This window comes from Myxocyprinus asiaticus, chromosome 31 (assembly GCF_019703515.2).
Source record: "Myxocyprinus asiaticus isolate MX2 ecotype Aquarium Trade chromosome 31, UBuf_Myxa_2, whole genome shotgun sequence".
Classification (NCBI taxonomy): Eukaryota; Metazoa; Chordata; class Actinopteri; order Cypriniformes; family Catostomidae; genus Myxocyprinus; species Myxocyprinus asiaticus.
In genome coordinates, this window is record NC_059374.1 from 40936189 (window position 1) to 40958350 (window position 22162).

The 22162-nt window shown below is 38.4% G+C and overlaps 2 protein-coding genes across 11 annotated transcripts in view; both read right to left on the minus strand.

Moving 5' to 3' along the window:
• LOC127422620 (gastrula zinc finger protein XlCGF7.1-like) overlaps positions 1 to 22162 on the minus strand; it is a 117163-nt gene that overhangs the window by 34752 nt on the left and 60249 nt on the right. For 2 of the 10 annotated variants that reach the window (XM_051666350.1, XM_051666360.1), the window contains exon 1: positions 1521 to 1793. The exons of 7 other annotated variants lie outside the window; for them this stretch is intronic. The gene's annotated coding sequence lies outside the window, so the exon portion shown is untranslated. One more of the 10 variants, XM_051666358.1, reaches the window with a different exon arrangement.
• LOC127422612 (gastrula zinc finger protein XlCGF52.1-like) lies at positions 5139 to 18315 on the minus strand. Its single transcript, XM_051666331.1, has 3 exons — positions 17826 to 18315; positions 8342 to 8584; positions 5139 to 8109 (listed from the first exon to the last, which is right to left on the minus strand). Exons 2-3 carry the CDS (start codon positions 8433 to 8435, stop codon positions 7028 to 7030), a joined length of 1176 nt encoding a protein of 391 aa, XP_051522291.1. The 5' UTR covers positions 8436 to 8584; positions 17826 to 18315; the 3' UTR covers positions 5139 to 7027.

The following is a 22162-nucleotide window of genomic DNA, read 5'->3' on the forward strand; positions in this document are numbered from 1 at the left end:
TTAGCTAAAATTATCTAACAATGAATAATACTTTTACAGCATTTATTAATATTGTTTAATGTTAATTTCAACACATGATTTTTTAAATGCAATATGAACAAACATTAACAATGAAACATTTATTTGAAAAATGAAAAACTGTAAAAATATTGTGTTCATTGTTAGTTAATGATACATAATGCATTAACAAATGTTACGTTAAGATAAAGTGCTACCGATATTGTAGACTGTAGTAACCGTAGTTTTTGGCGGAAAACATGTTTTTTTCTATAGCCTAGTAATATTGTCGTAGGCTAACCTTTTTTATTATTAATACATGTTTGTTTTTTGTTTTTTGGCAGCACCCATGGTTTTAATACAGTATGCTGTATCCACATAGTTACCATGGCTTTACTATAGATTAACCATGATTAATCTTGTGGTTACTATATTTTTACTACAAATACCATGGTAAAAAAAAAAAAAAAAAAAAAAAAAAACACAAAATTATTATTTTTTTCACCATAGTTTGTTTTGCTGTATTAGTGCTATGATTTTATTACAAATATCAAGGTTAAAATATAGTTATTTTAGGAAAAACCATGGTAAATTTATTGCGAGGGAACGCAAAACTAATTCAGGAACAAATGTCCTCTAAGGGGCTCCGTACAGAACTGTCAACAATATGATGGGCACAATCAAAAGTCATTTAGAAATGTTGCCAACACTTTCTATAAGTAAGCTGCATTTTAATCAAGACCTCAATTTTAGCTGTTCTTCAAGTCAAACGACAATCCCCAGTCTTGATTTTAAATATAAAAATGTGTGAAAGAAAGAACTGAAGCCAAAGACGACAATCCAGAAGCATTGTTTTATTTTAAAACATGTTCAGTTTTACCTTTCAGTGATATATAACATTAGCGCTTTTATTATGGAGGAGGAAGAATCTACTTCCGCTGAAGCATGCTATTGATTGGCGGCTGCCATTGATAAGCCCCTCCCACTTCCGGCTATTTTGGCAGTACTCCCTGCTGCCAGTGGGATGTAGAAAGGAAGTCCCGCTTTAAAGGTAAAAGAACCAGTCACCTTTTAGATACAAACATCGCCTGCCAATCAACTCCAGAACACGCATGCGCATTAGCTATACAAATTATTTTTCTTTTTTTTTTGCGAAATCGAAGGTAAAGAAGCACAATTTATGATCCCAGTGTTGTCAGATTTTACTGCTTATTTGAAATATGTTATTTGATCGTAATCTTGACCAATCGTTTCGGATATTTCGGTCTTTCCCCATTTCAGTAGATTGGAGCTGCACTTGTATGCCGCTTGTTTACATAGAAAAATAGCTGCCCGAGAGCGTTCCCAAGATGCCGCCGAGTGGACTGACTTGATCAAAAGACTGCATCATATCTTAAGCAAAACACATAAAAGCGGTTTTATATGTAAGAAATATCACAGTCACATAAGCAAGAGTGTTGTTTTGTATATCAGCTGTAGGTACAAGCATGTCTCGAAAAAGTAAATAATACAAAATCACTTACGTTTCAGTCCAAAATTGGTCAGATTAGCTAAAGCATCAAACACAACTCGCTCTCTGCACAACTCACATACTCTGATTTGAACTCGTGCTGTTTAGTTCGTAAAAGAATCAGTATTATTTAATGAATCTTTTCATTCTCGTTCACTTCCATTGTTTCGGTGGTGAACGACTCCTTGTTTTTAAACGAATCATTTAATTCTTGAGTGACTCACAAAAACAAAGAAACGGAGAGACACAAAAAGGGTGAATTCAATCAAAAGTGATCATCCCTATACCCTACTCACTATGAAGGGCAGAGCTCTTGCTGTGGGCACTCTGAAGGGAGCATGGCATTGCTGTATGAATGTACCCTTTGCTAACAGTCTTGTGGAAGCTTCTTCGTTAAATAATAATAATTTTCTTACTTTCGTTTGAAAGACACTTCGAGTGGCGTCACCTTCCCGCAGTTACTTCAAGGGCGCAAAACTGTCATTTGGGCAACACCCAAAGAAAGCGTCCGGAACTGTTTTATAAGACAAAATATATAATAAAAGTATTTTGAGTCTGCACATTAATATTAAATATAAAATGTGACCTGCATGGTACACGTTTTGCAAGCTGCTTTGCTTATAAGACAGATATAAATGATGTTAATGTAACTTATTCAAGCAATTAGTACTGATGGGAAGAATTTTAATAGATATATCTTGAATCAAAATTCTTACTAGTGAATATTTCTTTACAGATATCAAAAATGCGTATGCAAATTATCAACATTTACTCTCTTTCAATCAAGTGTATGACTTTCTTTTTTCTGATGATTTTTAGAATAATATTTCTGCTCTGTAGTCCTCACAATGCAAGTGAATGGGTACTAACATTTTGAAGCTCCAAAAAACACGTAAGGCATCATAAATGTAATCCATAAGTAATAACTCTGCTATGTTAATCCATCCAATGCATGTGAATGGTGACCAGACCTTTAAAACTCCAAAAACCATATATAATATGTAACTAAATCTCAACATGTACAGTGCCCAAAGAAAACCTTCATACCCCTTTGGAATGGTCCATTTTTTTTATATCTTACAGCCTGAAATCAATACCTATTAAAAAATGTTTTGCTGATTTACAAATTTTGTCTTACAAAATACAAGTAACAAAAAGTAAAATAATATATAAATACACACACACACACACACACACAATTAAATGCAACAGTTCCAAAAATGTATAAAAGAAAAACTAGAAGCAGAGGGTTTGAAAAGTGATCATACCTCTGGATTTCATACTTCATAGAGCTACCTTTTGATTTAATGACAGCCATCAGTCTGTTTGGATACATCTCTACTAGCTTCAAGCACATAGATTTGGGAATATTTGCCCATTCTTCCTTGCAGAATTGTTTGAGTTCAGTCAAATTGCGGAGTGAGCGGTGATGGACTGCCCTCTTCAAATACATCCACAGGTTTTCTATTGGATTTAGGTCAGGACTCTCAATGACTTTGACTTTCCCATCCTTAAGCCACTGCATTGTTTTTTTTAGGCGGAGTGTTTACGGTTATTGTCGTGCTGAAAGGTGAACGACCTGCCCATCTTCAATTGTCGAACTGAGGGCCACAGATTTTCCTCAAGAATTTACATGGCAGCATCCATTTTCCCTTCAATCCTGTTGCTCAATTGCCCTGTCCCAGCTGAAGAGAAAAACCCCCACAACATAGACTTAATATGGCACTTTTTCAGAAGAGGTTTCTTTCTTTCTTGCCACCCTGCCATACAGGCCAGCTTTGTGTAAAGCTTGGGAGATTGTTGTCACATGCACAGAACTATCAATCTCAGCCATAAGGGCTTGTAAATCCTTTAAAGTTGCCTTTGGCCTCTTAATAGCTTCCCTGATCAATATCCTCATGGCACAGTCATCAAGTTTGGAGGGATGGCCCGATCTAAGAAAGGTTTTGTTGGCGCCATGTGCTTTCCACTTCTTAATAATGTTCTGAATGGTTTTTAGAGGGATAGTTAAAGTCTTTGGAATGTTTTTGTACTGTTCTCTGAACCTGTTCCTTTCCACAATTTTATCCCGGAGCACTTTTGAAAACACCTTTACAACCATGGTGAATCCTTGACTTTTTTTTTACCATGCACCGCTATTAATGTAATCCTCATGAAACAGCTGATTTTATTCTGAAGTAATCAAAACCACTATAATAAATATCAGGTGGGAGATATGTGATCTGAAAGGTGACTGGTTGCACCTAAGCAAGTTTGTAATTGTTACTTTTAGGGGGCTGAATCTGATCACTTATCTAAACTAGGTATTTTACGAATTAATTTTTGTTTAAATACAGCTGGAAAAGGTTAGATTTAATTTATTTTAATTTCTAGGGTGTAATGAGACAAGGTACGATGACTTTCTATAGGCCTACATACAGTACCTTGATTAACTTGTTTTATTGCTACAATAATTTGATAAATACTACTCACAAATTGCATGTCTTTATTTATGAAATGTGTAGTTATTTTAAAAATGAAGGCATTTTCTCTAAATATACTAATACTAGCACTTGGCCGTGTACTTGCAGGACGTCGCAGACACACCAACGCAGAACTATAAATGTAAACTATGAGCCTACGGTGTACGTTTGACGCAGAAGTATAAATCGGCTTTAAGTCCTCTCATTTGTCTGAATTTTCATGTGTGTTTTTAGAAGTGATGGTAAAATGTTTACCGTAGGGATGTACACGAGTAATCGAGTACTCGTTCTGCACCAGCTTGTCGACTATTAAAAACACTACCCGAATATCGCAAATTTATTTTCCTTTTCACATATGCCTTCCGTAAGCAATGCTGAATTATCCTGTACCTGACCTCTGGAGCGCTCACCAAATCTAGTAATTCAATTTACTCCACTGAAGGGTGCTGTAGATTATTGTTGTTAAGGGTTAGGATGAGAGGAGACATGATGCCTTCTTCGTGTGCTTTCAAGCAAAGCCAAGTGTGGCAATACTTGTAATATTTTGATTCTTATTAAATTCTACTTTATTGGTATTCTTGTTGGAGTCAGAGATGTTCACAAGTCTTTCATCTGAAGTCCAAGTCAAGTCTGGAGTCTTTTGTCATGAGTCCGGGTCAAGTCTTTTATAGGACGGACAAACACACACACACACACACTTGGAATAATGTACAGATTTTGCTGTTTCAGAAGGAAATTTGTACTTTTATTCACCATAGTGTCATTCAACTGATCACAAAGTATAGTCAGGACATTACTGATGTAAAAAACAGCACCATCACCAAGTAATTTTTGATCAAATCTAGACAGGCCCCATTCCCAGCAGCCATCACTCCAACACCTTATCCTTGAGTATTCATGCTAAATTGCTAATTTGGTACTAGAAAATCACTTGCCATTATAACAAACACAACTGAAAGCTATTTGGTTTGTTAAATGAAGCTTAACATTGTCTTTGTCTTTGTTTTTGAGTTGCCACAGTATGCAATAGACTGGCATGTCTTAAGGTCAATATTAGGTCAAAAATGGCAAAAAAGAAACAGCTTTCTCTAGAAACTCATCAGTCAATCATTGTTTTGAGGAATGAAGGCTATACAATGCTTGAAATTGCCAAAAAACTGAAGATTTCATACAAAGGTGTACACTACAGTCAAAGGACAACTGGCTCTAACAAGAACAGAAAGAGATGTGGAAGGCCAGATGTACAACTAAACAAGAGGATAAGTACATCAGAGTCTCTAGTTTGAGAAATAGACGCCTCACATGTCCTCAGCTGACAGCTTCATTGAATTCTACCCGCTCAACACCAGTTTCATGTACAACAGTAAAGAGAAGACTCAGGGGTGCAGGCCTTATGGGAAGAATTGCAAAGAAAAAGCCACTTTTGAAACAGAAAAACAAAAAGAAAAGGTTAGAGTGGGCAAAGAAACACAGACATTGGACAACAGATAATTGGAAAAGAGTGTTATGGATCTTAACCCCATTGAGCTTTTGTGGGATCAGCTAGACTGTAAGGAGTGTGAGAAGTGCCCAACAAGACAGCCACATCTATGGCAAGTACTACAGGAAGCGTGGGGTGAAATGTCACCGGAGTATCTGGACAAACTGACAAAAGATCTGCAAAGCTGTCATTAGCCTAGTTTCCATCCACTTTTTGCGCAATTTTGTTATCGACAAAGTGAAAATGTGTTTCCATTCAAATGGCCTTTTAGCGATAAAAATGGTGTGCATGATGATGTCATGTCTAAAAACACTGTCACATATGTTTTGTTTTATCACAAAATAAATCTGCCTGCCGTTTCCATACAGAAATGTGCGTTTATCACTAATTGTGTACCTTTCGCCTCCCAGATGTCCCAAATTTTTTGGTAAAATGGAGAGAGTATTGAGACAATTTATTGAAATCAGCCAGCTTATTGTCATTTTAATTTCACAAATAAATGCAATCAGAAGAGGAGGAATTGCAATCAAAAGGGAGCTGTTGCCCTTCTGATAGGACTGCAATATCGGTCCTGATGTTGCGCCTATCGCAGGCTGCCACCAGTTTCCGACCCGAAAGCGAATCGTCATGGCCATGTTCAAGCTGGCAACCTGCACCAAGTAGCGGGGAAACTTTCGGTCATAGTATAAGGACCATCCATCGATGTGTATATGCTGTGTGCACAGCTATTAAAGAAAAACTGATGCGGTATACATTGTGATCAGTTGAATGCCGCTTTGGTGAATAAAAGTACCAATTTCTTTCCATAAGAGCAAAATCTGTACATTATTCCACACTTTTGGCCGCCAGTGTATATTTTAAATACTCTTACTTATTACTTACTCTATATACACACACACACACACACACACACACACACACACACAGAGAGCGAGGGAAAGGTAGCATATATACTACGAAAACTTTGATAAAACAAAGCACTAGGTTTAAATTGACGCATCCTCTGGTTGACGATCATGTAGCTACAATGCCCAATGTTTGCAACAGTACAATATTAGCTAGATTTGTGTGTTAATTAATGTGACTAACCTTTGAGAATGTGATCATCTTGAAGTTTCTACTTCTGAGGGCTCAACCAAGTGTGAGCATGAGCACAAATGGCACAGTGGGTGCCGTCACGTTTCATGGGACTCATATCACATTTCAGGGTTTACAAAGAAATACATTAAATTCTAAGATAAGGGTCCGATCGATCATGACACATGGGTAAATGTTTTGTGGATGTAATAAAACCATACAAATAAAACACAAATTCTTCCTTTAAGATATTAACAATTAAGGTTAAAAGACTCAAGTAGTTTTTGAGATATTCACGAGTCCTTTGTGTTGATTTGAGTCAAGTCTGAAGTCATTTTAGGTCGAGTCTGAAGTCTATTAAAATGTGACTCAAAGAAAAACCCAAGTCCCCATTTCTGGTTGGAGTTATGCATACCAACGGACAAGGATCTGTTTTTATGGGGGAAAGGAAATGCGAAGCGGTACGAGAAACCAGGAAGCTTATCAGCTTCCATTTAAAAGCTATGAGGGCTTCTCTCCAGTGTGAATTCTCATGTGTCTATTAAGATTTGATTTATATCTGTAACTCATTCCACACAGAGGGCACGTGCAAGGCTTCTCTCCACTGTGAATTCTCATGTGTCTATCAAGACTTGATTTACATCTGTAACTCATTCCACACTGAAGGCACGTATAAGGCTTCTCTCCACTGTGAATTCTCATGTGTCTATTAAGATTTGATTTATATCTGTAACTCATTCCACACTGAAGGCACGTGTAAGGCTTCTCTCCACTGTGAATTCTCATGTGCGTCTTAAGATTACTTGTACATGCAAACATCTTTTCACACTCATGGCACTTGTAAGGTTTCTCTCCAGTGTGAATTCGGGCGTGAATTTTCAACTGGTTGACTGTAGTGAAGCTCTTCTCACACTCAGAGCACACATGATCTCTAACACCAGCGTGTCTTTTCTGATGATTTTTCAAATTTTGGAGTTGTACAAAACTATTTCCACAAGAACAACACACATAAGGCTTCTGGTTTGTATGAATTTTCAAATGTGTTTTTAGATATGAGGTCGTCGCAAAATGTTTACCGCACTGATCGCAGTTAAACGGCTTTTCACCAGAGTGACAGCCAATATGATAGTTGAGATACCTTTTTTCAACAAAACTCTTTCCACACTGAGGGCAGGTGTAAGGTTTCTCTCCAGTGTGAATTATCATGTGCGTCTTAAGATGTGATTTAGTTTTGAAACTCTTTCCACACTGAGGGCAGGTGTAAGGTTTCTCTCCGGTGTGAATTATCATGTGCTTCTTAACATCCGATTTAGATTTGAATCTCTTTCCACACTGCTGACATGTGAAAGGTTTCTCTCCGGTGTGAATTCTTAAATGCATATTAAGGGTGTCTTTACATGTGAAAGTCTTTCCACACTGAGGGCAGGTGAAAGAGTTTTCAGCTTCTGTTTTTTGAGTTCTCTCTTGTGAGGAATTCATTTCAGTCTGTGAGCAGCTAAAATCATTTTCTTCTGTTTTGAAGTTATGATGTTTCTCCTCCACTTCATTCAGTTCTTGATTCTCCTCTTTCACTTCAATCAGATCTAAAATGTAAATATAAAATGACCAAAAATCAATTCATGAGGGACAAATGTGAAAATAAAAGTGAATCCTGATTTAATAGCAGAAGGTGAAGTATCAGGGTAAGTATCTGATGATCTTAGAAGGTTAATTCAATCATTCTCAATCAGGAAGACAACTGCAATAAAATCTTATGATCTGTTGCTCTATTGTCTGTTATTTCACAGTTCCTCTGATTCAAGAATGGACACCAACCTATTTGTTCCTCAGTATCTTCACGTTTTATTCTGGATGATTCTGGATAACTCATGTCTTCTCTCTCTTCTTTAACAAACTCCATCTTCACCATAGTATATCACACAGATTTCAGTTCTTCCTGCTGGTCTGAAGAACTTCTCTTGTAGGATGATGGGAATATTCACAATATTTATTGGTAAATTGTTGTGGGAGTGGCTTCAATAAAGGTGTGAACTGTGACGGAGCACCAAAGGACGAGATCTACCAAAATAAAAAAATGCAACATTAAGTATTTTGTTAATTTTCTAAATTTTATTCCCCCAGTTATATTTTGTTTTACATTTATTTCTCAGGGTTTCCTGAGCATTTCGCCATCTGATCCGGAGCACTTCACTGACAGCACCTTTAAATACTCATCTGTTTCTCACCCACACCTATCATATTGCTTCAGAAGACACGGATTAAACCACTGGAGTTGTATGAATTACTTTTATGCTGCCTTTATGTGCTTTCTGGACCTTCAAAGTTCTGGTCACTGTTCACTTGCATTGTGTGGACCTACAGAGCCGAGATATTCGTCTAAAAATCTTTGTGTGCAAGGTTGCAGCTGGTTTGCCAGAACTCTAGATTTTTTGTAAGGGAGGCTAACTGTCATTACAGAGTCTAAAATATTAATTATTTTAAATTATTTACTGTGTATGGCATCAGAAATATAAAAATCCAACTAGTAAATACATACATTATTTGTGTAGACTATTAATATGAATCAATAAATGTGTGTAGATTTTAGAAGGCAGCGGTTCTACTTCATGAAACAGATTAAATGGTTGTGTGTTTAAACAAACATTAAAGTTTTTTTTAACTTAAGTGGCGTTTACGCTGACTGAGGTATTCAGTGAAGGAAAATAACCTTAAATCATAACAGCAAACAGTTGACGAAATACAATCAGCCAACAATCGAAATGGGGAATATTTAATTGAATAAAACCACTTGTCATAACGATCTGATCTCTACACTGGTTGAATTTTTGCTTGTTCAAACACAAATCAGCACCAAAGGATGCAAAAATTTTATGTTAAAACATCACATCTCTCAACACAAATAGACCTTATTCACAGAAGTGCCATCTTTGGCTGTGAGGGATAGATGTACAGTCTCTTCAATGGGTACAGTTGTTTTAACCCTCCTATGTTATTCCGTCATTTTTGACTGAAATACATTTTTAAAAGTTAATAAAAATGGTTTCCTTTATCTGAACAATACAAGACTTGGTGACTTATCCTCAAATTGCTATCTGAACATTAAAAAAATAAAATAAATAAATATTGGGCTTGATTCAATAAGTCTAAGTGGTTGTAAAAAAAAAAAAAAAAAAAAAAAAAAAGTGACACCTTTGGTATTCTCGGTCAAAATTAACCAACTATTGAAAATGAATGGGAAAGACCAAACCACTTTTTTATCTCTCAAACACAATCAATAAATAAGCAACAATACAGAAATTACAGGGTGAGACTCTAAAACATTCTCAATGCAAAACAAACACCCACTCACACAAACACACACAGACATAGACATGAACTGGTGAGTCTTTTTACATTTGTCAAATAAAACCAATAAATCAGCCACAATGCTAAACATACACACTCAGAAATTAAGGCCTGAGACTATAAGACACCTGCAGAACACACACACACACACGTTTACCAAATACATAAAGTTTTAAATTGCAAAATGTTTACTCTGATTCTTCTGTTTTACACTCTAATTGAATTTTCTGAATTTTGCAGTTAATTTCTGTTTCTTGATGTTCATTTTCTTGACATTATGCACTTTGAGTTATTCAATTTTTATGTTTGAAATTATTGGTAGAAAAATGCTTATTCTGTGTCTTCTCTTTGTAACACCATGGTCAGGTTTGATAACATGCGTAATTAAATAAATTGCAAAAACTGACACTTCAAATTAATTTTAAAATGCTAAACTTTGACAAATGATAGTTTGATAATGTCTAAATATATATTCAAATGCATATCTTGTGATCAAATCTAAAATTAGGTTACAAGCCATCCAACTACACAGGTGGCTACAGCATCTAATGGCTGTTACTGGCATGACATGGTTTAAGTCATGTTATTTATATTTTGTTCACCAGATGGCAGCAATCTGCATCCAATTTATGTCACATTCTCATATTTTCTTCATGTTTCCACTTATAGAAGTGTTCATTCTTGAGAGCAATTTCCAATTTCACAGCCATTATACCGCTGATGAAGGAGACACATTCTATCTCCTAGAGATTAACGTAATTTGGTGCAAAAAGTGCAAATCAATCTCAGAACAACAACAAAGGACCTTATGAAGATGCTGGAGGAAACAGGTAGACAAGTATCTATATCCACAGTAAAACGAGTCCTATATCGACATAACCTAAAAATCTGCTCAGTCATGAAGAAGCTACTGCTCCAAAACCGCCATAAAGAAGCCAGACAACAGTTTGCAAGTGCACATGGGGACAAAGATCTTACTTTTTGGAGAAATGTCCTCTGGTCTGATAAAACAAAAATTGAACTGTTTGGCCATAATGACAATCGTTATGTTTGAAGAAAAAAAGGGTGAGGCTTGCAAGCCGAAGATCACCATTCCAACCGTGAAGCATGAGGGTGGGAGCATCATGTTGTGGGGGTGCTTTGCTGCAGGAGAGACTGGTGCACTTCACAAAATAGATGTCATCATGAGGAAGGAAAATTATGTGGATATATTTAAGCAACATCTCAAGACATCTGCCAGGAAGTTAAAGCTCAGTCGCAAATGGGTCTTCCAAATGTACAATGACCCCAAGCATACCTCCAAAGTTGTGGCAAAATGGCTGAAGGACAACAAAGTCAAGGAATTGGAGTGGCCATCACAAAGCCTTGATCTCAATCTGATAGAAAAGTGTGTGCGAGCTAGGAGGCCTACAAACCTGACTAAGTTACACCAGTTCTGTCTGGAGGAATGGGCCAAAATTCCAGCAAATTATTGTGAGAAGCTTGTGGAAGGCTACCCAAAAAAATTTGACCCAAGTTAAACAATTTAAAGGCAATGCTACCAAATACTAACAAAGTGTATGTAAACTTTTGACCCACTGGGAATGTGATGAAAGAAATAAAATCTTAAATCATTCTCTCTAATATTATTCTGACATTTCATATTCTTAAAATAATGATCCTAACTGACCTAAGACAGGGAATGTTTTCTAAGATTAAATGTCTGGAATCATGAAAAACTGAGTTTACATGTATTTGGCTAAGGTGTATGTAAACTTCTGACTTTAACTATAACCGTAATTAGGCTTAATTATACTGCCCCAAATAGGCAAAAAGCAATATTCAATATTTTGTCACTATAGCTAAGATTCAGGGAAAACTAATATTCTGGATTATATTTCATAATCCAGTGTAAATAATTCAGTGTTGGGGTACCATTTGGCTTTGTGTGGCAGTATAGTAAATTATTTTATACTGTTGATGGTCTTCTATTACTGTCAAATGTATCTGTGCATTTGAGTTGTACCAGAAACTATACAAATAAATGGCATTGCATATACTATTTGACAACATTATGAACAATGCGTACAGAAAGTCTGTATCTTTGCTGTCTCTGTCGTTTCATTTAATCTTACATTTTTACACCACATCTAAAACTGAAATGGTACGCAACAACAATTTAAAGAACCTGGATTATCACATTATTCACCAAACATTATTTTGGTTCATGATCACATCTACTGAACCAAGATCTGCTTAATTAAATGACCTATACGCAATAGAACAATTAATTTATGTGTTAATTAGTGGCCCGTTCACCAGTGAAGCGTCAAGGCGGAGTAAATGTTCGCCGGAACACTGCAGGGGAGCCTCGTTGCCTTGAAGATCCTGCCCCCTGACTCGTGTATGTCGACGGCGAAGTAGTAGCAGGCTTCTAGACGAGAGACGAATCGCTGATGTGAAGAAAGAAAATTGTGAGGAATGGTATTTGCGCACCCGCTTTTATACCAGACAGCTTCGCGCCTAAAAGGGTGGGGCTTAAACACCATTGCCAATCCTGGTGTTATTGTAGAAAGGTTTCAACTAGGTCGTGTAGATGGACACTCCCAATATGCGTCAGCTTAGTGATGCAATGTCAAGTGTACGGAGTCGTAAGGGAACTATGGAGCCCCTTAGAGGAAAGGGGGGGGCAGGAATTTTTTTTCTGAAACAGTTTTGTATTCCCTTGCAATACGTTTTGCGTTCCCTCGCAATACATAGTGACAATACAGGAAAACGCAAACTGTTCCATAACTGTTCTAGGAGGACAGTATGCCAAAGAATTCAAAATCCTCGGGCTCTGGAGACATAGACATTTTCTTGCTCAAGCTGAGAGCTGCTGAACATGTCGGCAATGCTAAGGAAGGTCGCTGCTTACTTGGAGGATCTTGCCGTGATCACTGCCATGGAGGCAAAGTTCACTGATGTGGTTACAAGAGTGGAGGATGTCGAGAAATGGATCAATTATCTGGAGTCATCGGAGAAGGAATTATCTGCTAATCCGCTAGCGACCATGGTGGATTTGGAGCATGTCTGGGAGAAGTTGGAGGACATGGAGAACCGTAGCTGGCAGAATAACGTCCGTATCGTCAGAATTCCTGAGGGAGCAGAGGGATAGGACATGTTGAAGTTCCTAGATGGGCTCTTTCCGAATCTGCTCGACATAGCAGGCCATAAGATGGAAATCGAGCGAGCTCACAGGGTTCCTGCTCGGCAACGCACGGAGGGATACAGGCCCCGATCAATTCTGGCCAAATTTCTGAGATCATCCGATAAAGATCTTGTGTTACGTGAGGCGAGGAGTAAAGGAAGGCTTTGTGGAAAAACCACAGCATTTTCTTGTTCCCAGACATTGCGAATTTGACAAGAGAGAAACGTGATCGATTCAAGGAATGCAAAAAACCCTGGTGTGTTTAGAGGTGTTGCCACATATGGAGAAAAAGAAATTATATAGTTGCCACTTTAATGTATCCCTTTTGCAAAATCCTGGATTCCAACAAATGCTAAAGGCCTCAGTATCCTCTGTGGGCATGGCTTGGAAGGCACTTAAGGCAGTTCTTAGGGGTTGGATCATACAGTATGCCTCATTCACCAAAAAAAATCTAAATCACAAAAACTCGTGAAATTGGAAGGGAATATTAAAAGTACCGAGGCAGAGCTGAAGCGCCGAATGTCATCGAATGGCCTCAGGGAATTAACATGATTGAAATAGATATAATACTATTTTTTTTGTGGAAGGTGGAGTTTTGGCTATTCAGGGCAAGACAGCCATACTTTGAGTCAGTGGACAAAGCAGGGAAACTCTGGCTAGATATATAAAACAGAGTCTTTTTCTTACCATTCCCTCACTGAAATCTGCTAGTGGTGAAATATTTACCTCGGCCATTGATATTAATAATGATCTGCTTTTTCCTCCCCAATTTGGCATGCCCAATTCCCACTACTTACTAGGTCCTTGTGGTGGTGCGGTTACCACAATCCGGGTGGCGGAGGACAAGTCTCAGTTGCCTCCACTTCTGAGACAGACAATCCGCATATCTTATCACGTGGATCACTGTACATGACACCGAGGAGACTCATGCTAATCTCCGCGATCCACGCACAATTTACCATGCGCCCCATTGAGAGAGAGAACCACTAATCGCGACCACGGGGAGGTTACCCCATGTGACTCTACCTCCCTAGCAACCGGGTCAATTTGGTTGCTTAGGAGACCTGGCTGGAGTCACTTGGCACACCCTGGATTCGAACTCGCGATTCCAGGGGTGGTGGATTAATAATGCTTTTAAAGAATTCTATCTTGATCTCTATAGATTAATGTCTTTGTCTACTGATGAGGATATTAGAAACTTTGTGGAAGTATTAGAACTTCCTAAACAGATGACTGAGCAAAAAAATTCTCTTGATTCTGAGATAATCTTGGAGGAGCTTGGCGAGGTAATTAAGGCCTTACCTACAGGCAAGGCTCCGGGGCCAGAGTATTTTTTTAGATCTTATACTACAGAACTGACTCCACTTTTGCTAGAAGTTTATATGGAATCATTAAAGAATGGAAAGCTTCCGCCAACCATGATGCAAGCCCGGATCAGACTGATTCTTTTAAATGACAAAGTTCTAAGTGAGTGTAAGAGTTACCACCCAATTTCCCTGATCCAGCTAGATGTTAAAATATGTTCAAAAATTTGGGATAACCGATTATGACATCTCTTATACAAATAGATCAGGTGGGGTTTATTCGGGGCCGTAACTCTTCTGATAACATTAGACGTTTCATTAATGTCATGTGGGAAGTGGCGAATGATCAGACCCTGGTCGCTGCCATCTCACTTGACACCAAAAAGGCGTTTGATATGGTAGAATGGGACTATCTTTAAGATTTTGGAAATGTACAGGTCCGGGAATACTTTTATTGAGTGGATCAAGTTACTTTATAGACACCCGGTAGGGGCGGTTTAAATGAATGGATTAATTTCAGATTATTTTACTCTGGACAGAGGCACCCGGCAGGGTTGCCCTCTTTCCCCCTTATTGTTCTGTCTTGCCCTGGAACCATTAGCAGCTGCGATAAGAAAGGAAGATGATTTTCCAGGGGTGGTGGCGGGAAGTGTGGCGCATAAGCTTTTGCTTTACGCAGATGATATTTTATTATTTGGCTCTGAAAGCATGCTGCCCTGTAATGGCTTTTCAGCCAGGTACCTTCCAGTGCTCCAAACAGGGCATTAAGTATTTGGGTATTTTATTCCCAACAAATTTGTGTGATTTTGTTAAGAGTTAATTTTGACCATTTATTAAAAAGGTTTGAGCGATGTGGGTAGATGGGCTTCATTACATTTATCTGTAACTGGGAAGGTTAATGTTATTAAAATTAATTTTATTCCGAAATTCAACTACCTGCTACAATCTCTCCCTATAGATGTCCCCCTCTCTTATTTCAACCAATTTGATATCATAGCTAAGTCCTTCATTTGGAATGGTAAACTTCCCAGATTACATTTCAATAAGTTACTCAGGCCGATTGACAAAGGTGGATGAAAAGCTAGATTATTTTTGACTGATGGGTTGTGTAGCTAATGAGAAGATGAAAACAATGATATGAGGGTTGTATATATATCCCTGAAGCCGATTTGCGAAGGTTCGGAGTGGAAACCGTGGACTGTGTTTTATGTAGGTTTTGTGCTTTTAAGCACAGTGTGCAGTTATAGTGTGTTACTGCTGTACTGTCAAAAAGGCTTTTGGACCCGCGATCTGATGCACCCTCCTCGGCTTCAGTCACCATCACTGAGGGTTTGGAGAACACACGCTCCCGGCTGCATTTTTTCATCAAACCCCATTCAACTGCATATCCAGGGGGATCGGACACGTCATTCAAGCCGAGATGAGCCACCCTCCCTGGCTTCGCTCACCAGGAGTTAGACCCCGGAGCACACGCGCTCCCAATACATTGACTTTTTCATTTCATCATTTTTTCTCTGATTTTGCTTTGCTTTGCCGTTCACCCAGGGCCTTAAGCCTTTAGTTTTCCACTGCTTTTCGTTCAATTTGCATTGAGAGCAGGTGTGCTCCACGCTTCACTGACGCAGCGAGGCTCCCCGGCTTGAGGCTCCCCGGCTTGAGGCTCCCCGGCTTGAAAAAGACAATTTGCATTTATATAGGGAAAAAAAATGAACAGAAGCATCTTTATTATATGTAAAAGTTTATTTCCATTGCAACAATTCAAATTGCAATGTTCTTTTCACATTGTTTATAAACTGCATGAACATATGGAATGCATTATAATATATTCCTAAGTAATAAAATGATGTCTTTATGTATACTTTCGTTTGTGTGGTATTTTTACATTGAAACAAACAAATTGTGTTTTGAAACACTTTCATAATTGGTTTACAAAGTTGCTACAAGTGGTCTATTGCCGCCTCCAAATTGCCTTTTTTTGGAAGTACACTTAAATAAATCACTATGGAACAGAGTTTTAGTCATATCGACTTCAAAATTGTGTCAGACCTTCAGACATGTGGCTTTGTATCAGATTTGTTTTTGGAGCACTGCGCATAGTCTTGCATATTAAAACAAATAAATTATAAATACTATTTGTGGTCACCATTCAAAATATTTGAATAGCTCTAACAAATTTTTTTATACTATAGTGATACATTTTTACTCTTGAATAACAAATGCCCAAGTGTCTACTTTCAAACGAGCCCAAGTTTGTGTTTGTAGACCAAAGGGTTCAAGAACTGGAAACAAGCCCTCAATTTTAGTTGTTATGCAAGTCAAATGATAATCCCCAGTCTTGATTTAAACATTTAAAATTTGTGAAAGAAAATAACTGAAGCCTAAGACGACAATCCAGAAGCATCGTTTTATTTTAAAAACACATTCAGTTTTCCTTTCAGCGATATAAAACTTTAGCAATTTTATTATTGAGGAGGAAGAAACTAATTCCGCTGAAGCGTGCTAGTGATTGGCGGCTGCCATTGATAAGTCCCTCCAACTTCCGGCTATTTTGGCAGGTACTTCCTGCTGCCAGTCAGAAGCAGAAAGGAATATTCCGGTTTACAGTTAAAAGAGCCAATCACCTTTTGGATACAGACATCGCCTGTCAATCAACTCCAGAACACGCATGCGCATTAGCTATTCAAGCCGGGAAAATTGCGGATTTTTTTTTTTTTTTTTTTGTAATCCGAGGTAAAGAAGCACAATTTATGATCCAAGTGTTGTCAGATTGCTTGAAATACGTTATATGATCGTAATCTTGACCAAACGTTTCGGAGATTTCTGTATTTCCCCATTCCAGTAGATTGGAGCTGTACTTGTATGCCGCTTGTTTACATCGAAAAATAGCTGCCCGAGAGCGTTCCCAAGATGCCGCCGAGTGGACTAACTTGATCAAAAGACTGCATCATATCTTAAGCAAAACACATAAAAGCTGTTTTATATGTAAGAAATATCACAGTCACATAAGCAAGAGTGTTGTTTCGTATATCAGCCGTAGTAACCAGCAGGTCTCGAAAAAGTAAATAATATAAAATCACTTACGTCTCAGTCCAAAATTGGTCAGATTAGCTAAAGCATCAAACACAACTCGCTCTCTGCACAACTCACATACTCGGATTTGAACTCGTGCTGTTTAGTTCGTAAAAGACTCAGTATTATTTAATGAATCTTTTCATTCTCGTTCCATTGTTTCGGTGGTGAACGACTCCTTGTTTTGTAACGAATCATTTGAGTCTTGAGTGACTCACAAAAACAAAGAAACGGAGTTACACAAAGGGCGAATTAAATTGAAAGTGATCATCCCTATACCCTACTCACTATGAAGGGCAGAGCTCTTGATGTGGGCAGTCTGAAGGGAGCATGGCATTGCTGTATGAATGTACCCCTTGCTAACAGTCTTGTGGAAGCTCCTTCGTGAAATAAATAAATAATATTTTCTTACTTGCGTTTGGAACAATATTTCGAGTCGAGTGGCGTCTCTTCCTTTTTCTTTTTTTATCGGCGGCTTGCATTCTAAAATAGAGCATTATCGCCATCTACTGTGGGTTACAGATCAGAGACTCTTTTCCTTCTCTCTCCAGACATTTCAGGACTCGTGCTTCCGATGGCGCAAGTGGCTTCTCCTTCCCGCATGCAGTCCTCTTCAAAGGCAAAAATGCCGTTTGGGAAACGCCCGTAAAAGCTTCTTCTCGTCCAATCAGAATCGAGGACTGGAACTGGCTGTTTTATAAAAAAAATAATAAAAGTAGTTTGCATCTGAACATTAAGATTAACTTTGCGGTTGGCTTGAAAGAGCCTGTTCTGAAAGTTTAAAAAAAGATTTAAAAGCTTAATTATCTTGTTAGTTACAGACAGATAGATAGAAAAGAAAGACTGATAGACAAACAGACAGATAGATAAGAAAGACAGACAAATAGCATGTTTTATTACTTAGCTTGGCATTGCTAACACATTTTAGCATGTTGCTTGCATGTTTTAGTAATTAGCTAGACATTGCTTGCATGTTTTAATAATTAGCTAGGCATTGCTAGCATGTTTTTGCACTTAGCTAGGCATTGCTTGCATGTTTTAATAATTAGCTAGGCATTGCTTGCTTGTTTTAATAATTAGCTAGGCGCTGATAACATGTTTTAGTACTTAGCTAGGTTTTGCTAACATGTTTTAGCATGTTTACCAGGGTGATACTCAAAAGGCTGCTTGCTGGCCTGAGACAAATAATGAGCCAACAATGAAATCTCTATGTTATATCTGATGCGGAGATATCCATCTAAGATCATTTTAATGGAAGTCAATGTGTTTTGGTTGCTAGGGTGCACTAAATGGTTGCAGATTATAGATGGATAGATAGACAGACAGACAGACAGACAAATAGATAGACAGACAGACAGACAGACAGACAGATAGATAGATAGACAGACAGACAGAGATAGATAAGACTGTTGATAGAGTTGTTGAATTTATAGAAGATTTATTGTATTAATATACTATCTTATTTAAGAATATCAAGTATTAGTATTATCTTTATTGTTTAAAGTAATGCACATGTAATATAAAAGTACGTATGTGATGAAGTTGTTTCTGTGACAGCTCCATCACTCTCTCCAACACTAGGTGGATACGTCAGCATCTGAATTCACTCACTCAATTTCATTCACTCCTTGCTGATATAGAGCACTGGCTGCCATTCACTTTATAGGAAACAGCGAATGATAAATAAATTAAATAATATAAAATCACTTATGTTCAGTCCAAAATTGGCCAGAATAGCTAAAGCATTGAACACAACTCGCTCTCTGCACAGCTCACATACTGTTTTGCAGTGCGTATCTTAACCTTTTACCTTATTTTTATTATTCTCAGGTTAGGTAAAGTCAGTTGAATCTGGCCTAAATTATAAGCATTTAAAAAAATAAATAAAAAAAAAAACACACACAGGACAAAATACTCCTTTGTGAGCAAGAACATGCCACAATCTCAAAACATAAAAAAATCAAAGCCTCGGTAGGCAAATTTCTTGTAATCAATAAAATAAAATTCTCTCATTTGCATGAACGTGCCTTAGGCATGCTGCATGGAGGCATGAGGACTGCAGATGTGGCCAGGGCAATAAATTGCAATGTCTGTACTGTGAGATGCCTAAAACAGCGCTACAGGGAGACAGGAAGGACAGCTGATCATCCTTGCAGTGGCAGACCACATGTAACAACACCTGCACAGGATCAGTACATCTGAATATCACACCTGTGGGACAGGTACAGGATGGCAACAACAACTGCCCGATTTACACCAAGAATGCACAATCCCACCATCAGTGCTCAGACTGTCCGCAGTAGTCTGAGAGAGGTTGGACTGAGGGCTTGTAAGCCTGTTGTAAGGCAGGTCCTTACCAGACATCACCAGCAACAACGTCACCTATGGGCACAAACCCACCTTCGCTGGACCAGACAGGACTGGCAAAAAGTGCTCTTCACTGACGAGTCACAGTTTTGTCTCACCAGGGGTGATGGTCGGACTTGCGTTTATTGTCGAAGGAATGAGCGTTACACCGAGGCCTGTACTCTGGATTGGGATCGATTTGGAGGTGGAGGGTCCATCATGGTCTGGGGCGGTGTGTAACAGCATCATCGGACTAAGCTTGTTGTCATTGCAGGCAATCTCAATGCTGTGCGTTACAGGGAAGACATCCTCCTCCCTCATGTGGTACCCTTCCTGCAGGCTCATCCTGACATGACCCTCCAGCATGACAATGCCACCAGCCATACTGCTCATTCTGTGCGTGTTTTCATGCAAGACTGGAATGTCAGTGTTCTGCCATGGCCAGCGAAGAGCCCGGATCTCATTCCCATTGAGCACGTCTGGGGCCTGTTGGATTGGAGGGTGAGGGCTAGGGCCATTCACCCCAGAAATGTCCGGGAACTTGCAAGTGCTTCGGTGGAAGAGTGGGGTAACATCTCACAGCAAGAACTGGCAAATCTGGTGCAGTCCATGAGGAGGAGATGCACTGCAGTACTTAATGCAGCTGGTGGCCACACCAGATACTGACTGTTACTTTTGATTTTGACCCCCCCTTTGTTTAGGGACACATTATTCCATTTATGTTAGTCACATGTCTGTAAAACATGTTCAGTTTATATCTTAGTTGTTGAATCTTTTTATATTCATACAAATTTTTACACGTTAAGTTTGCTGAAAATAAAAGCAGTTGAAAGTGAGAGGACGTTTCTGTTTTTGCTGAGTTTATATAAAGTTGGTCTAACTTAATACATGTTTTTCTCTATTCCAAGTCAAATAAAATACTTGTACAGTCAAACAGTCTCATATTTATCTTCTTGACCTCGAATTCAACTCTGTGCTGCCAACTCCTGCAGCTGGGTCATAAATCCAAATCTGCCAACCATTTTCTCTCTCTGCTCTTAGCCCTCCTTCTCTCCTTTGGCTGACATTTTGTCTGTACAACACATTCATACATGCCCTTTGTACAGAAACATGTTCACTCTGGTCTTAACTGTACAGTTGAAGTCAGTTGTATACACTTAGGTTGAATCCATTAAAAATAATTTAACCACTCCACAGATTTCATATTGGCAAACTATAGTTTTGGCAAGTCGTTTAGGACATCTACTTTGTACATGAGTAATTTTTCTACTAAAAATGGAAAACTTGAAGCGTTTTGGCTGTTTGTTTACACGACAACGGCGTTTTGGGGCCTGAAAATGGGTTTCAAAGTGCACATTTTTGAAAACGATGCCATTATCGTCTCCGCGTAAACATACAAAAACGATGACGTCATGCGCACGCGTATTATGTGTTCAGTCTATAGGCATGAGTACTTCAAAACAATGCACGAGACATTAAAAACAACAATGGCGGACTACAGTAATGTGTTTTTGCTGCTCAAGATTTTGAATTTATTGACGCTTCTCCAGCAAAGTGTAGATTTATTGCATCACTACTACGACGCTCTGTGGAAGAATGCTTATGTGCGCAGGCGTGTAGTGTTTCTTTACAAAGTGACATCACCAACTACTGGCCTGGCATGCATAATACAGTGTTTTTAGTCGTTTTCACCGATCCGTGTGAACGAATTGACAACGTTGTCATCTGTATGTGAAACTTTTCAAAAACGCAAAAGGAAAAACGTTTCTGTTTTTAGTACATCGTTGTCTTGTAAACGTACCCTTAATTGACTATCACAATTCCAGTGGGTCAGAAGTTTACATACACTAAGTTAACTGTGCCTTTAAGCAGCTTGGAAAATTCCAGAAAATGATGTCAAGCCTTTAGACAGTTAGCTTCTGATAGGAGGTGTACTGAATTGGAGGTGTACCTGTGGATGTATTTTAAGGCCTACCTTCAAACTCAATGCCTCTTTGCTTGACATCATGGGAAAATCAAAAGAAATCAGCCAAGACCTCAGAAAAAACATTGTGGACCTCCACAAGTCTGGTTCATACTTGGGAGAAATTTCCAAATGTCTGAAGGTACCACGTTCATCTGTACAAACAATAGTACGCAAGTGTTAACACCATGGGACCACGCAGCCATCATACCGCTCAGGAAGGAGACACATTCTGTCTCCTAGAGATGAACGTAGTTGGTTTCGAAAAGTGCAAATAAATCCCAGAACAACAGCAAAGGACCTTGAGGAAACAGGTAGACAAATATCTATATACACAGTAAAACAAGTCCTATATCGACATAACATGCTCATGTTGCTGCTCAGCAAGGAAGAAGCCAGTGCTCCAAAACTGCCATAAAAAAGCCAGACTACAGTTTGCA